Source organism: Dermochelys coriacea, chromosome 5 (genome assembly GCF_009764565.3).
Source record: "Dermochelys coriacea isolate rDerCor1 chromosome 5, rDerCor1.pri.v4, whole genome shotgun sequence".
Classification (NCBI taxonomy): Eukaryota; Metazoa; Chordata; order Testudines; family Dermochelyidae; genus Dermochelys; species Dermochelys coriacea.
In genome coordinates, this window is record NC_050072.1 from 5,820,455 (window position 1) to 5,835,932 (window position 15,478).

The window sequence follows — 15,478 nt, forward strand, 5'->3', positions numbered from 1 at the left end:
TATTTGTATTCCCACACAAAAGAATATTTGTTAACTTTGAATTAAGGTTGGTGGGATCTGAAATCTACCACAGCAATTGGTAAAAAGCAAGTTAAATCCTTCAACACCCCATATACACTTAACTTCTGAGTACCCCTTCTTAACCTCATCCACCTTCTTTCCATCACCCACAGTCCACACTTGTTCATCCTAAACCATGAAAAACCAAAGTCCAGCCTTATTTCTGACTGTGTTTATTGATTATATGGCCATGTCTTTGGATGATTAATACAAGGTTGATGTGGCTTCCATAAGTTACATAATAGCTCTTTATTGGTGGGTGTAAATAAGTGAGGTGTGGTGTTACATTGTAAACGGTGACTGCAAGAGATGTTTTTCTGTAATGCTTAGGAAGAGATAGATGGAGGGGTAGCCTACAAGGTAAATCGGGTTATTTTTATGTCGAAATGAAAGAAGTGAAATCTGCATGGATGTTACTCCCAGGGGAATTCTGCCCCATTGCGCATGCACAGAATTAACTGATTTTGTTTTTCTCTGCAGAAAATACATTCTTCTGGATAAGGAGCAGTTACTCCTTTTTCACGCCTTTTTCTGGCTGTGGTGCCAGAAGAGAAACAGCTAGCTCACTGGCCATAGCAGTCAGCTGCTGATAGAGAGGATGAGAGGCTGTGGTCCCCACAGTGCCCTGTCCTCAAGGCCAAGTGAGGAGCCATGGGGATATCCGTGGACAAATAGAGTAGGGCACACAGGGTGGCTGGAGGGGGGGATGGGTGTCACATAGACTGGGATTCAGAACCGCTAGTGGATGAGCAGACTGGAGCAGTGGCTCAATGGGAATGGGAGTGCAGGGCCACATGAGGACGGGTTGGGTGCAGGGACACATAGGTGAGGGAGGTGTTGGAACACATGGGGACAGGGGAGTAGGGCTGTCTGAGTGGAAGTGCAGGGACACATGGGGATGGGGCAGCTGTGCCTGACTGAATGAGAGAGGCCAGGGGTCAGCCAGGGTCTGCATGCGGGAGGCTGCCCAACTCCCGAGAAATCCCTTCCTCCCCCCAAAAAATGTTCCATACTTTTCCCATCCATACCCAACAGCCCTACAGGTTCACTCCCAGGCTCCTTCTCAGCAATTACTCCCCTCAGCTCCACCGTTACCCCTGACTCCCCCAAGCCTTTGCACTGCTTCTGAGGGGTGCAGGAAATATGTTTCTGAATTGTAGATTAAATGAATTATTACTTAAAGTTCTGTATTAATATGCCTAGTAAGGAATCTATTTGTCAAAAAAATATTTTGTGAATCTTTTTTTTGTGTGTGTATTGTTATAGGCATACTTGTTGACAGATATTTTGAAATAAATTACCAAAATAATAGAAACTGGCATGATTATATTATGTTATTTTGACAAAGTATGCAGAATTTTGCTGAATTTTAAAATATTTTTGGCATTTTAAATTTTTTGGTGTGGAATTACCCCAGGTGCATTGGTGTTTTATATTTATGGTTGGAGTGGAGATATGAGAGGTAGAAGGTAGGTAGTTGAGGTTGAGAAGGGAAACTGATGAGTGGGGTGTAGGTAGGGGCACTGAATGATTGATTGTACTATAAATCTCTCTCTTTAGTGGCCATAAGGAACTTGGTTTTACGTCTCATCTGAAAGACAACCCTCAAGCAACACAGTGGCCCCTACCACCATGCTGGAGTTTGATTTCAGGGCTGATGCAGAAGAATGACAACCATCTATTGAGTCACCATCCCTACTCTCTGCAGCACTCAAGTGTCCCTTAGACTAGGGTTCCCATCTAAATGCATCAGCAGCCTGCTTCTCTAGTGAGACCCACCAACACTGCAATTGCAGGTGGTATGGCTGGAAGCCAAAGTACTATCTGAAAAGGAGACAGCATTGCTCCAATTTGTGTTACAGACCTCGGAAAGTCTCTCTTACCTACAGGCTGAGCCGTATGTGAAATGTGGCAGGGTTCTGTTCAGTATCCTGCATGCCTAGCCGGCTGTGTAGTCAGACCAACCCTGTTCCAGTGCTATAATGAAACTACCCACCTGCTCCCAGGAAACAATAGAGTGACGTTCAGCTGGCTCCTTTTCCACAAATGTCACCTCACTGACTCCTGGAGAAGTTTCTATAAAACAAAAAGTAGAGCATGGGTACATCTTGCAGATGTGACACCAAATGCTATAATCCCTCTGGTTTTGTAAGCTAAGCAGAGTCAGGCCTGATGTGAAGTTAAAGGGGAGACCTCTAATGACTATTGGGAGTGGGTGGTCTCTTGTGCCAATATTGAACCTATGCCCTGGCATTAGGGGGCATGGTGCTGCTGAAGATACCATCCTTTGACTGAGACATATTAAAGACAAGGGATCAGGAGCTTGATTCAAAGGACCCCAAGGAAATTTCCATAAAAGTGGAGGTTTAGCTCTGGTGTCCTGGCCAAACTCTCAAAGTCAGGTAATTATATTTTGCCTCTCTAAACGTGCCCTGTAGTTTTAGTTGGAGAAAGTATTTTTTGCTTGACTTTAGATGGTGTGCAGCACTGCCACGACATGTTAAAATGACTGTGTTCCACTTCAAAGGTGGATGCACTTCAGTGGTTAAGAGATTCTTTTAAGGGTTAAGTCAGTGATACTTAGACTCAGGAGCTGCAAGTGGCTCTTTAATGTGTCTCTCCCAGCTCTTTGCAACATGATACTTAAATACTGTGTGATTTAATTATTAACCAGTCTAAGTTATTAACCAAACAGGGTGCTTTTACTGTATTTTGGTCCTGCTTTGAGCAGGGGGTTGGACTAGATGACCTTCTGGGGTCCCTTCCAACCCTGATATTCTATGATTCTATGATTCTATTATTAACCAATTGTAGTTGATGAAATAATAATACTTGGTTGGTCATTTTGCTGTGAGAATAATACATATATGTAAAAACTAAATATTTTCCTTATCATACTGTTTTAATATGAATATATAGTAAATGAAACAATGAATTCACACTACTGTGGCTCTTTTGATGATGTTGATCGCTAATTTGGCTACTGAACCTCTGAGGTCTGAGTATCACCGAGTTAAGTCATTCTTTTATGAATGTAGGATCTGATCTTGCAAACAGGTCTGCCTGAGAAGACCCTTAGTCCTCTCTGTAATCCCAATGGGACTCCAGGCTGATCTACTTGCAGCAAAAGGTCCATAATTTAAAAAAATTATTGGGCTCCTTTGGACTTATAAATGCACGATACAATATCTACAGAGTGCCATCACTGGGGCTGTGAGTCTGTAGAACGTTTTCCCTTGCATTTATTCATATTATTATTTTAATAATCAAAGGCTTCATTCAAAGATGATTGAAATAACTGAAAAATTGTCACTGATTTCAATTGCTTTGAATCAGGTCAAAAAGACTGCTTGCCGGCTACAGAAAATAAAAACACAGTACACAAAGGTAAATTGTCACTTTAAAAACTGGCTCTGGTGTAAAAGGAATAAATATTGTTTCCCAAAGCAGTCAATCACATTATAATCACTTTATGACAACACACAATGCAGTGCACTAGACAAGAAAGGCACCAAATAGATCTGGTCATATTTCCTTCCCCAGTACTGAGCGTTTTGTTCTAACAGGTGGGTCACCCAGAGTTTTTCTATCAGTTTGGCAATGGCAGTCAGTATAAGGAAGTTTGACTTCTGTTCAGAGTCACTAGTCAGAAGAGTTTGTGCTACATTACCCAATGCTTTCAAGGACAACATATATATACAACAATAACTCTAATCTGAAGCGGTATATTCCATATTCATGGATACATCTTGGACATAAACATTCGCTGTATGGAAAAAAGATAAGGAGACTGATTATCGACCGAATCCTGAGATTTTTTTTGTTGAGGGGGTTACATTCTTTTTGGGGTGTTTGAACTATTGAAGTTCATCCCCTCTGGCCAATGCAGAACTGCTGCCTTCAGAAGACTTTTTTGCCCCTCTGCCCAGTTTCATTTCAAATAGTCGGGGTGTATGAAGTTAATTCTTGCTAAACTATACATCCTCTAAATGGGGAGTCTATCCTGCATTTGAAGGGGTGATAGAACCTATGATCTGACAAGCCTTTTCCATCTCTAAGTCCTGCATGTCTTATAACAAGTTCACATATCATTTTAATGGAATAATTGTTATTTTTATGATCAAAACAGCGGGGACATTTAATTCATCTTGTACAAAGCCTCAACTGGGATGGTGGAAGATTTAATATTGTATCAGTCACAGGAAGATGTAAAGTGATGAGTGAACTGCAAGTTCTAAAGGGGTCTGTACCAAATCCAAGATCAAAAGGAAGAGAAACTGTATCTTAAAAACCTGAATGTTATATTAAAAATATCCTGTGGGTAAACTGAAAAATCACACTTAACAGACGTGCATAAGTATGAATGGGAGAGACATTAAACGTGGAGAAGAAGAAGAAATCTGCCATGGACACCTTCTCGGAATTCAGATGGAAGAAATCAAGAGGCCTACCAGGTTAGGCTAATTACATGGATAAAGCTGAACAAATCCAGGAGGGAAGTCTCCCACTTAAATATTCTGAATCAGGATCACAATCATCTTTTACATTTATTTAGCACCTTTCATCTGAAAGATTCCCAAACCACTCTACCAACTTTATAAGAGAGACTTGATCTAATGGTCTGAGCACAAGGTTGGAAGTTAGGAATTCCCACATTATAAAATATAATTCTTGCTCTGTTACGGATTCCCCCTCTAGCCTTTGTCAAGTCACAAATTCTCAGTAAAATGGGTTGAATAATCAAGTTCTTTCCTCACAGGGTGTTGTAGGTATTAAAGGTTGGTTCGGTGCTGAAAAGTGACTGTAAAAACCACATTATGGGTTCCAAGTTTTCTGTATTTTCAAATCAAGCGTGTTTACTTTACAAGCAAGAAAACAGACAGTTTTGTTCGTTTCTTTCTAACTGCCATCCCTGCAAATGGATTGAAGAATGAATCAAGGGTGTTTCCTTCCCAAGTGTCATCACCAGGCATATAGAAAAGGAGGACTTGTGGCACCTTAGAGACTAACAAATTTATTTGAGCATAAGCTTTCGTGAGCTATAGCTCACTTCATCGGATTCGTGAGCTACAGCTCACTTCATCGGATGCATCCGATGAAGTGAGCTGTAGCTCACGAAACCTTATGTCTCTAAGGTGCCACAAGTCCTCCTTTTCTTTTTGCGAATACAGATTAACACGGCTGCTACTCTGAAACATCAGGCATATAGTTTCTGCAGGCTACATTAGGCCCTGAGTGACAGGTGTGAAATCCCACTGCCCTCAAATTATAACCCCTGTAACACCTGTGAAAACTCAATCTTCAGCAGGTTTGCACAGAGGTTGGAGCTTAGCATGGAATTCTGTACGGGAGACACAAAAAGGAAGAGAATTTGTAACTTGAGAATTTGAGACACTATGTGCAAGGCAACAGCTTTAAAACAAGCATGCCTAGTTTTAAGGAAATATAACTATCTTCCCCACAGTAAAAGTGTGCCACTAACTCAACAGAGTTAAAAGGCTCATTTGCTGCTTTTGTGCCATTTTATGCAGAATAATGATCTGTGACTTTTATGAGCCCTTCAGAGGGAGACGGCAAACTAAAAGAACAAGACACTTTGTATTGGTCCGAGTCCCTGAATAAGGCATTTTCAGAATTCAAGTATCCTTTGCTATCTGAAGGTTGGCTACAAAAAGTATGTAACACAAACTCCCTACAGGAAAAAAAAAAAAAAAAGGATTGCCTTATTAAGTTGTTCCAATTTTAGTGTTCAGCAAAGGAACCATATTAAAATCTTGAAAGTGTGGAAAAAGTAGCACCACATTGCTTATGACAACACAAATCACAGACAAGTACAAAGAGAAGAGGAGAGAATTTATTACATAGAACTAGGAATAACTTTCAGAATGAAAGAACCAGATGGTTTAGAGGTGGGGTAGAGTTGTTAAGGTTTCAGTAAGAGCACCCTACTGAACCCCTCCCCATCCAGACCCCCATGTCAAGCTCTATCTCCCCCACACCCATACACCCCTCCTGCTGAGTCCCAACTACCTTCACCTTGATCCAAGAAGCCTCTGCTGGGATCAAGAGTCCCATTGCAGCCAGAACCCCCCAACAATCCCCTGTGTGTCCAGATCCCCACCTGAGCTGCCCGCACCCAGATTGCCCCACACAGAACCCTCTCAACCCACACCTGGATCCCTCCACACTAAGCTCCTCCACAATGGGATCCTGCCTTGCTGAATCTGCCTGCCCATACCTGGTGCACCTGGCACGGAGGGGCAGGGTCTTGGGGTGTTTCTAGGACAGGCCCTGTCCTTGCGCTGTGTCAGGGTTGGGTGCAGTCCACTGCTGAGTTTGTGTCTCAGAGGGGAGCTGTACAGTGATCTCCCACCTCTGTGCAGCCAGTGGCCTGTGCTCCCCAATGCCATGCTGGAGCCTCCACATTTATTTGAGAAATAAAATTTGCAGAATTTTGCAGAATTTTAAAATATGGTGCAGAGAATTTTTAAATTTTTGGCTCAGAATATCCTCACGAGAAATCAGATTTGGTCACCAATTAGATATGATGTGATGTGACAAGGAAACATTTCTGGATGAATAGGTATACTAGACAGCTGCCGAGAGTTACCACAACAATTACTCATGAGAGATACGTGTCAGAATCATGTATCTCACGTGAGAAAGAAAGTTAAGGGAAAAAACAGCCCATCTAAGCTCAGTTCCATGCACTGTGTCCAGTACTGCTAACCCTAAGCTTTCAAAAATTATGAGATTTTAAACCAATCACATTTAAAATAAATATTCAGTTCTTTTTTCTTTTCTTTCTGGTTTCTGAACTTTTAGGTGATCCTTGGATCATGTTTTTAAAAATTTTTCACTGTAAGGACTAGGACTTTTTTTTTTTTAAATAAAAACTGAGATTCTTATATAATTTTGTGATTCCAGGAAGGGGGTCTTAAGAGAAGGCTACAAAATACTACCTAAAAAGAAAAGGAGTACTTGTGGCACCTTAGAGACTAACAAATTTATTAGAGCATAAGCTTTCATGAGCTACAGCTCACTTCATCGGATGCATCGGATGCTGTAGCTCACGAAAGCTTATGCTCTAATAAATTTGTTAATCTCTAAGGTGCCACAAGTCCTCCTTTTCTTTTTGCGAATACAGACTAACACGGCTGCTACTCTGAAACCTGTCAAAATACTACCTGACTCACAATAAAATGACGAGGGTTAGCAGCACCATGGGTCGTCCTGTGTACCACATATTGTAGGTCCAGTTCGTCAGCTGGGACTGTCTCTGCCTGGGGAACTTGTAGCTCACCCAAAGCTACATTTCAGGGATAGGGACAAATACAGATCCCTGACTGGACCTCTCATACAGCACCCATGGCTCTGCCCAGATGTGGAATTCATAGAGTCTACGGCCAGTGGAGGATTTCACTGAATTAATTCCTATGTAAACTAGAGCATAGCTTTTAGAAAATCCAATCTTGATTTAAATATTTTCAGTGATGAACAGTCTGTTAGAATCCCAATAAATGATTCCAGTGGTTAGTTATCCTTACAGCTAAAAAGTTACACTTTCTTTCCAGTCTGAATTTGTCTAGCTACACCTTCCAGTCATTGGATCATGTTACACCTTTCTCTGCTTGACTAAAGAGCCTGTTATTTGTTCCCCACACAGGTTCATATAAACGGTGATCAAGTCACCCCTTAAAGAGAAGGTTAAGCTAACCCCATGTTAAGTATCCTCACACCTTCTTGTCAACTGTCTAAATGGGCCATCTTGATTATCACTACAAAAGTTTTTTTCTCCTGCTGATAATAGCTCATCTTAACTAATTAGCCTCTTACAGTTTGTATGGAAACTTCCAACTTCTGTGTGTGTGTGTGTGTGTGTATATATATATATAATCTTCTTACTATAAAAAGAAAAGGAGTACTTGTGGCACCTTAGAGACTAACAAATTAAAAATTAGTCTGTATTCTTTTTGCGAATACAGACTAACACGGCTGCTACTCTGAAACCTATCTTCTTACTATATGTTCCATTCTATGCATCCGATGAAGTGGGCTGTAGCCCACGAAAGCTCATGCTCTAATACATGTGTTAGTCTCTAAGGTGCCACAAGTCCTCCTGTTCTTTTTGCGGATACAGACTAACCCGGCGGCTACTCTGAAACTTCAGCTAAAAAGATTGGCCACTCTGAGTCTCTCGCTATAAGGCAGGTTTTCCAATCCGCGAATCATCCTCACGGCTCTTCCCTGACCCCTCTCCAATGTATCAACATCCTTCTTGACTTGTGGGCACCAGAACAGGACGCAGCATTGCAGCAGCGGTAGACTAACGTCTCGACCCCACTTTGAGGTCCCCCTCTTTGTCCATCCCAGGGTGCCATTCGCTTTTTTGGCCACAGCCTGGCACTGGGAGCGAAGGGCAGTTAGTGCCGGCCGCTCTCGGGTTTCGAACACCAGGCGTGGGAGTCAGCGTGAGCTCCCGGGGGCAGGGCCCGCCTGTTGCTTGTGTCTGGGCCGCGCCGGGCCCCAGCTGGGTTTTGCCCCAGACCCCAATAATAAGAGGCTGTGGGAATCGCGGCTGGCGGGCGGGCTGGGCCCATGTGTGGATCTGCCATGGCGCTTGCAGGCAGCCCGTGAGTCCCGCCACCTACCCCCAGGTCGTTGCCACCATGGCAGGGCTACTGCGATGCCAGCCTGGCCGCTGTTTCCCTGGCAACGCGCCAGGGCCGTTTCCATGCCAACCCACCAGGGCCGTTTCCATGCCAACCCACCAGGGCCGTTTCCGTGCCAACCCACCAGGGCCGTTTCCGTGCCAACGCGGCGACCCAGGCCTGCTCGGCATCCTCGGCCGGCCCCTCACTCACCTAATAGTCGGGTGACCCCCAGGGTGAGCCTGTCCAGAGAGGGCTTGAGGCTGCTGTAAGGCTTGTCCTCCATCCTCGGCACGCCCCTCGCCCAGCTCAACCCTGAGACCGAGAGAAGAGAATGAAGCTGAGTTTGTCCCCGATCGCGCCCTGTAGCGGAGGCTGCGCAGCGAGGAACTCTGGGAGCTGTAGTTTCCTTCCTAGTGGACGGACGGGCTGTTGGGAGCGGTGCCTCCTGGGATTTGGAGTTCGCCGAGGGCCGCTTTCCCTGGGCCAGAACGTAGGGAGAAATACAGCTCCCAGAATGCACCGCTCTTCCGGGTAAGCGCACCGACTCACCCGCGTCTTGGCTTCCCTCGGCTGCAGCAGGACCAAGCTGGGGTCGGGGAGCCAATGGGCTGCGAGCGCTGGAGTGGCGGGGGGACTCTGGGAGTGGCGGTTGTTTCAAGATGGCGGATGTGGGTGCTGGGCCCGGAGGAGTCGTTTACTGGAGCAGGGACAGTATCCTTCGCGGAGCGCTTAGGCGGCAGCGGGCGGGGGCTGGGCCGTGAGGGCAGAGCAGAGGCCGGGCGGGGCTGAGCCCGTAGGAGACGGCGGGGGGGGGGACAGTGAGCCCGTAGGAGACGGGTGTTGGGGGGGGCTCTGAGCCCGTAGGAGACAGGGGTGTTGGGGGGGCTCTGAGCCCGTAGGAGACAGGGGTGTTGGGGGGGGCAGTGAGCCCGTAGGAGACAGGGGTGTTGGGGGGGGCAGTGAGCCCGTAGGAGACAGGGGTGTTGGGGGGGCAGTGAGCCCGTAGGAGACAGGGGTGTGGGGGGGGCAGTGAGCCCGTAGCAGACAGGGGTGTTGGGGGGGGCTCTGAGCCCGTAGGAGACGGGTGTTGGGGGGGGCTCTGAGCCCGTAGGAGACAGGGGTGTTGGGGGGGCTCTGAGCCCGTAGGAGACAGGGGTGTTGGGGGGGGCTCTGAGCCCGTAGGAGACAGGGGTGTTGGGGGGGGCTCTGAGCCCGTAGGAGACAGGGGTGTTGGGGGGGCAGTGAGCCCGTAGGAGACAGGGGTGTTGGGGGGGCAGTGAGCCCGTAGGAGACAGGGGTGTTGGGGGGGGCAGTGAGCCCGTAGCAGACGGGGTGTTGGGGGGGCAGTGAGCCCGTAGGAGACAGGGGTGTTGGGGGGGACAGTGAGCCCGTAGGAGACAGGGGTGTTGGGGGGGGCTCTGAGCCCGTAGGAGACAGGGGTGTTGGGGGGGGGCTCTGAGCCCGTAGGAGACAGGGGTGTTGGGGGGGCAGTGAGCCCGTAGGAGACAGGGGTGTTGGGGGGGGCTCTGAGCCCGTAGGAGACAGGGGTGTTGGGGGGGGCTCTGAGCCCGTAGGAGACGGGGTGTTGGGGGGGCAGTGAGCCCGTAGGAGACAGGGGTGTTGGGGGGGCAGTGAGCCCGTAGGAGACAGGGGTGTTGGGGGGGCAGTGAGCCCGTAGGAGACAGGGGTGTTGGGGGGGACAGTGAGCCCGTAGGAGACGGGTGTTGGGGGGGCTCTGAGCCCGTAGGAGACAGGGGTGTTGGGGGGGGCTCTGAGCCCGTAGGAGACAGGGGTGTTGGGGGGGGCTCTGAGCCCGTAGGAGACAGGGGTGTTGGGGGGGCAGTGAGCCCGTAGGAGACAGGGGTGTTGGGGGGGGCTCTGAGCCCGTAGGAGACAGGGGTGTTGGGGGGGCTCTGAGCCCGTAGGAGACAGGGGTGTTGGGGGGGCAGTGAGCCCGTAGGAGACAGGGGTGTTGGGGGGGGCTCTGAGCCCGTAGCAGACAGGGGTGTTGGGGGGGGCTCTGAGCCCGTAGGAGACGGGTGTTGGGGGGGGCTCTGAGCCCGTAGGAGACAGGGGTGTTGGGGGGGGCTCTGAGCCCGTAGGAGACAGGGGTGTTGGGGGGGCAGTGAGCCCGTAGGAGACAGGGGTGTTGGGGGGGGCTCTGAGCCCGTAGGAGACAGGGGTGTTGGGGGGGCAGTGAGCCCGTAGGAGACAGGGGTGTTGGGGGGGCTGTGAGCCCGTAGGAGACAGGGGTGTTGGGGGGGGCTCTGAGCCCGTAGCAGACAGGGGTGTTGGGGGGGGCTCTGAGCCCGTAGGAGACGGGTGTTGGGGGGGGCTCTGAGCCCGTAGGAGACAGGGGTGTTGGGGGGGGCTCTGAGCCCGTAGGAGACAGGGGTGTTGGGGGGCAGTGAGCCCGTAGGAGACAGGGGTGTTGGGGGGGGCTCTGAGCCCGTAGGAGACAGGGGTGTTGGGGGGGCAGTGAGCCCGTAGGAGACAGGGGTGTGGGGGGGGCAGTGAGCCCGTAGGAGACGGGTGTTGGGGGGGGCTCTGAGCCCGTAGGAGACAGGGGTGTTGGGGGGGCAGTGAGCCCGTAGGAGACAGGGGTGTTGGGGGGGGCTCTGAGCCCGTAGGAGACAGGGGTGTTGGGGGGGCAGTGAGCCCGTAGGAGACAGGGGTGTTGGGGGGGGCTCTGAGCCCGTAGGAGACAGGGGTGTTGGGGGGGGCAGTGAGCCCGTAGGAGACAGGGGTGTGGGGGGGGCAGTGAGCCCGTAGAAGACGGGTTTTGGGGGAGGGCACTGAGCCCGTAGGAGACAGGGGTGTTGGGGGGACAACACTGAGCCTGTAGGAGACGGGTGTTGGGGGGGACACTGAACCCGTAGGAGACAGGGTATTGGGAGGGGGGGACACTGAGCCCGTAGGAGACATGGGGGCTCGGAGCTCAATCTGTAGGATGGTCCAGTGGTTAGGGTGTTAGCTTGTGGGAGACCTGGGTTCGATTCCCTGCTCTGCCACAAACATCCTTGGTAAAATGGGGATAACACTGGTGTGTGTGTGTGTGAGGATAAATACACTAGAGATTGTGAGATGCTCAGCTACTATGGTGATGAGGGCCATATAAGTACCTAAGAAAGGAGACATAGAGGCTGAGGACCCTCCACATATGGGGAGGTGTACACATATTGTGTTTGTTTGTGTGTAAAGACCCTGGGGTTGTTTCATCTCATGGGGAGGAAATATAGGGATCAACCTGGGCTGGGAAGAGTGTCCTGTCCCAGCCTGTTATATGGATGGATGGAGTTGGAGGAGTATCTCAGCCCATTGTGGCAGTGGGGGTGGGCGTTTACACGGTTGTGCGTTATCTCGGTGGGAGTTCATCTGAACTGTTCTGGGGACATTTGGTAGGGAACACACAGACTGGGAGGTGTCTTAGCTTGGAAGGGTGCTCCTTCTCTGTAATACAGTGAATGGTCCTTAGAGGTGGTTTTGTTGGCTCATGCACCATACCTAGTGCCACAGCACTGCTGCTTTATAGAAATGTTGGTTGTTGCCATGCCATTGTTATTTTAGTCTAAGCTCTGCATGGTGGGGAAAAAGTTGTCCAGTGGGTGTCTTGATCCCAGCAGTGGCTTCTTGTATCAAGATGGTACATAAGGATAGCTACTTCATGTCTCCCCTGTGGGCCGCTGCATTCAGCATATACAATTGCCTCCGTTTTACACAGCTCTCGGCAAGTTGCCAGTGTTACTGCTTATCTGAGCAGAGTTTATGCGGTGGTATTGTACCTGTGTCGGTCCCGGGACATTAGAGAGACAAGGTGGGTGAGGTAACATCATTTATTGGGCCAGCTTCTGTTGATGAGAGAGACAAGCTTTCAAGGTACACAGAGCTCTTCCTCAGGTCTGGGAATGAGAACGATTCTTTGTAAACATTGCCCTGCAGTATTTGAGACCCAAACATTGCAGCCAAAGAATATTAAAGAATATGAAAGTGAGACAACTGAGGAACTGATGTAATTGAGTTTCATTGTCCATGACCAGAGAAATGCGAAAAAGTAAACATCATAAATAGTGACACAAGTTGGACTCCTGCAATTCTTTCAGTCAAAGATAGGGTTAATAATTTATGCTGCAAACAAACATCTTTACCTCTGCTTACTGACACTGTATCTTTAAAGAGACAAGGTGGGTGTGGTAATGTCTTTTATTGGTCCAACTTCTATTGGTGAGAAAGACAAGTTTTCGAGTTTACACAGAGCTTACCCGTGACCTGAAGAAGAGTGCTGTGTAAACTCAAAAGCTTGTGTCTCTCATCAATAGAAATTGGTCCAAGGAAAGCTGTTACCTCACCCACCTTATCTCTTTAATATCCTGGAACTGATACGGCTACAAGAAAACTGCATAATGTCTCTTTAAAGAAGAGACTCTAAAGGCCACACCCTGCTCTGGATGCTGCTGTTTTTTATGCTCTTATCTTTAGACTAATTTATGCGGTGCAGGGGTTTTGGCCCTGTAGACACTACTGTAATATAAATAATATGTTGCCCAGTGCCAGGTGCTTTTAGAGGGCTAGATATAGTAAATTGTATTTATGATTGTGACAACCAGTTATTTGAACATTTCTGAAATAGCTTTCTTCACAGATAACTGCCTGAAACCAAATCTTGATCTGCCTCAACAAATACATGAAAAGTCCCCAGACAGTTAACTCTCATCTGTCCTTTGAGGAAAGATCAGCTGAAAATGACCAACTTCCTTTTAAATCTTTGTTTCCTTTTAGCTTAATGGTCTTAATCATATACCTTGTGCACTGTGTAGTCTGTTGTGGTATGTGGTTCAGTGTCAGTGTGACTATATACGTAAGTCTCAGCAATTTGCCTTCCCTGTCTGTCCACAAGAGATTCCTTATATAATGTTAACTTAGTCTAATTCAAATAAATATTGTGTTGCTTTATTACCTTGGAGTTGCAAGTGGGGCTGGTCCCGTGAATCTTTTGTAAAGATGACCTCTGAGATGATCTTTAGATGAAAGCTAGTACTGTACATACAAAGAAAAGGAGTACTTGTGGCACCTTAGAGACTAACAAATTTATTGGAGCATAAGTTTCGTGAGCTACAGCTCACTTCATCGGTATGCATCCGATGAAGTGAGCTGTACCTCATGAAAGCTTATGCTCTAATAAATTTGTTAGTCTCTAAGGTGCCACAAGTACTCCTTTTCTTTTTACGGATACAGACTACCACGGCTGCTACTCTGAATACTGTACATACAGAGTGCATATGTTAGTACGTGTCTTCTTTTGAAGTCTGTGTTCGTGTTTTGTTCTGGTCAAGTTTGTCCTGCATTAGATGCTTTCTAAATGGTGGAGAACCATAAATGGCATCGGGTCAACAATCCTTTTTGCAAATCACAGATTTAAAGGTACATTTTCATATTTTTTTTGTAGATCTCAGCTTGGACTTTTTCTCTTTGATTTGTTTTCCTTTAATGAAATTGCATACAGTTTCTGATGAAGAACAGCCAATGGTGTATGTGCCAGGTATGATTTCCTAATAGTTGTAAATGACACTTTGTCCAGTGAAACATTGCCGTGATTTTTCAGTTTTGTATTTTTCAGTTGCACATGAGACATAGAGCCGGCTTGTGTTGGGACATAAAGGATTATAGTAGAGGATCTATGGCTCACTGATTATAAAAGTATACAGATTATAAAAGTATATTTAGGGACCCATTCCGATGTAATCATACAACACAGTTCTGTCTAATCTGTGGTGTAGGCTGAATCTTAATTGTGTCCCTGTTAAAAACGGAAACATCTCTAAATGCTTGAACATCTCTTAGCAAGGTTTGGGGCAAGATAAATTAAATGCAGATAGATCCAGTCTATAGTAAAAGATGGAACTGTTCTATATTTAGTTTAGATGACAGTATTAATTGTCCCAGAATTTATAATCTTGTTAACTGTTGTCAAACACAGAGCCTTAAAACAAGTATAACAAGGTTGTGTCCTTGCCTGATCCTAAAAAATATGCCTGTAACACAAAACATGCATGAGGTAGGTGTGTGTTTACAGAATTGGGCTGCAAACTACATTGAGAAACCATGTGATCTAGGTTGACTTTTTTTTAATAAAACCCTGGTTATGCAAGGTAGAGAGCCTATGCTACAAGCTGAGTTAAAACATGGCTGAATGTGATTGTAGCTAGTATGGTTCAAGCCCAAGTGGTCACAGGGCCTAACAGTCTGTGATGTGGAAAGGAAAGTTTATGATTTAGGATAACTTTCTGGATTTACAGTGGGAATAGTTCATAATGCAAACCAAAAAATATCAGACAACTTTAGGAACTCTGTCCGCTCTAAATGGGGGTGAGGAGTGGGGTGGGAGAGGAGGATGGGAAAGCTTCTAAAGAAGTTTTCTCTTTTTAATTACTGATTCACTTTTGAAATCTCCATACCAAAAATAAATGTACCAAGTTTGCTAATTTAAGTGAGAAATATTAAAACTTCCTGGTACCTCTAAACAGTGATAAAAATTTGATTCTTAGGGCTCTGAAGACCTTGTCTGGGTTGGAATGGTCAGAGCTTACTACATAGCCATTGGCAGTGGAGCTGAACTAATGTAAGCAATGGTGAGAGATTTTTTTACAAAATCTCTGTAGTGTTCACACAGTAATCAGGGTGCTAGCCTAGGACTTTGGAGGCCTGGGTTCAGTTCCTTGTTCTGCTACAGATTTCCTTTGTGGCCCTGAGCAAGTCATTTAGCCTCT

At 46.8% G+C, this 15,478-nt stretch overlaps 2 protein-coding genes across 9 annotated transcripts in view; one reads left to right on the plus strand and one right to left on the minus strand.

Moving 5' to 3' along the window:
- The window catches only part of TPGS2 (tubulin polyglutamylase complex subunit 2), a 29,607-nt gene extending 20,490 nt beyond the window's left edge, over positions 1 to 9,117 (minus strand). The window contains exons 1-2 of one of the 2 annotated variants that reach the window (XR_006281572.1): positions 8,925 to 9,117; positions 2,057 to 2,136 (exon numbers count right to left, since the gene is read on the minus strand). Coding sequence is in view for 1 of the 2 variants with exons in the window: in XM_038402960.2 (XP_038258888.1) it covers positions 2,057 to 2,136; positions 8,925 to 8,997 (153 nt within the window). In the remaining variant the exon portion in view is untranslated. The remainder of the gene's footprint in view (positions 1 to 2,056; positions 2,137 to 8,924) is intronic. The other variant, XM_038402960.2, reaches the window with a different exon arrangement.
- A 137-nt stretch (positions 9,118 to 9,254) lies between these two features.
- KIAA1328 (KIAA1328 ortholog) overlaps positions 9,255 to 15,478 on the plus strand; it is a 258,802-nt gene continuing 252,578 nt past the window's right edge. For 6 of the 7 annotated variants that reach the window (XM_043515012.1, XM_038401584.2, XM_043515013.1 and 3 more), the window contains exons 1-2: positions 9,255 to 9,425; positions 14,215 to 14,250. In XM_043515012.1, the coding sequence (XP_043370947.1) occupies positions 9,374 to 9,425; positions 14,215 to 14,250 (88 nt within the window). In that variant the 5' untranslated portion in view covers positions 9,255 to 9,373. Of the gene's footprint in view, positions 9,426 to 14,214; positions 14,251 to 15,478 lie in introns of those variants that run through there. The other variant, XM_043515015.1, reaches the window with a different exon arrangement.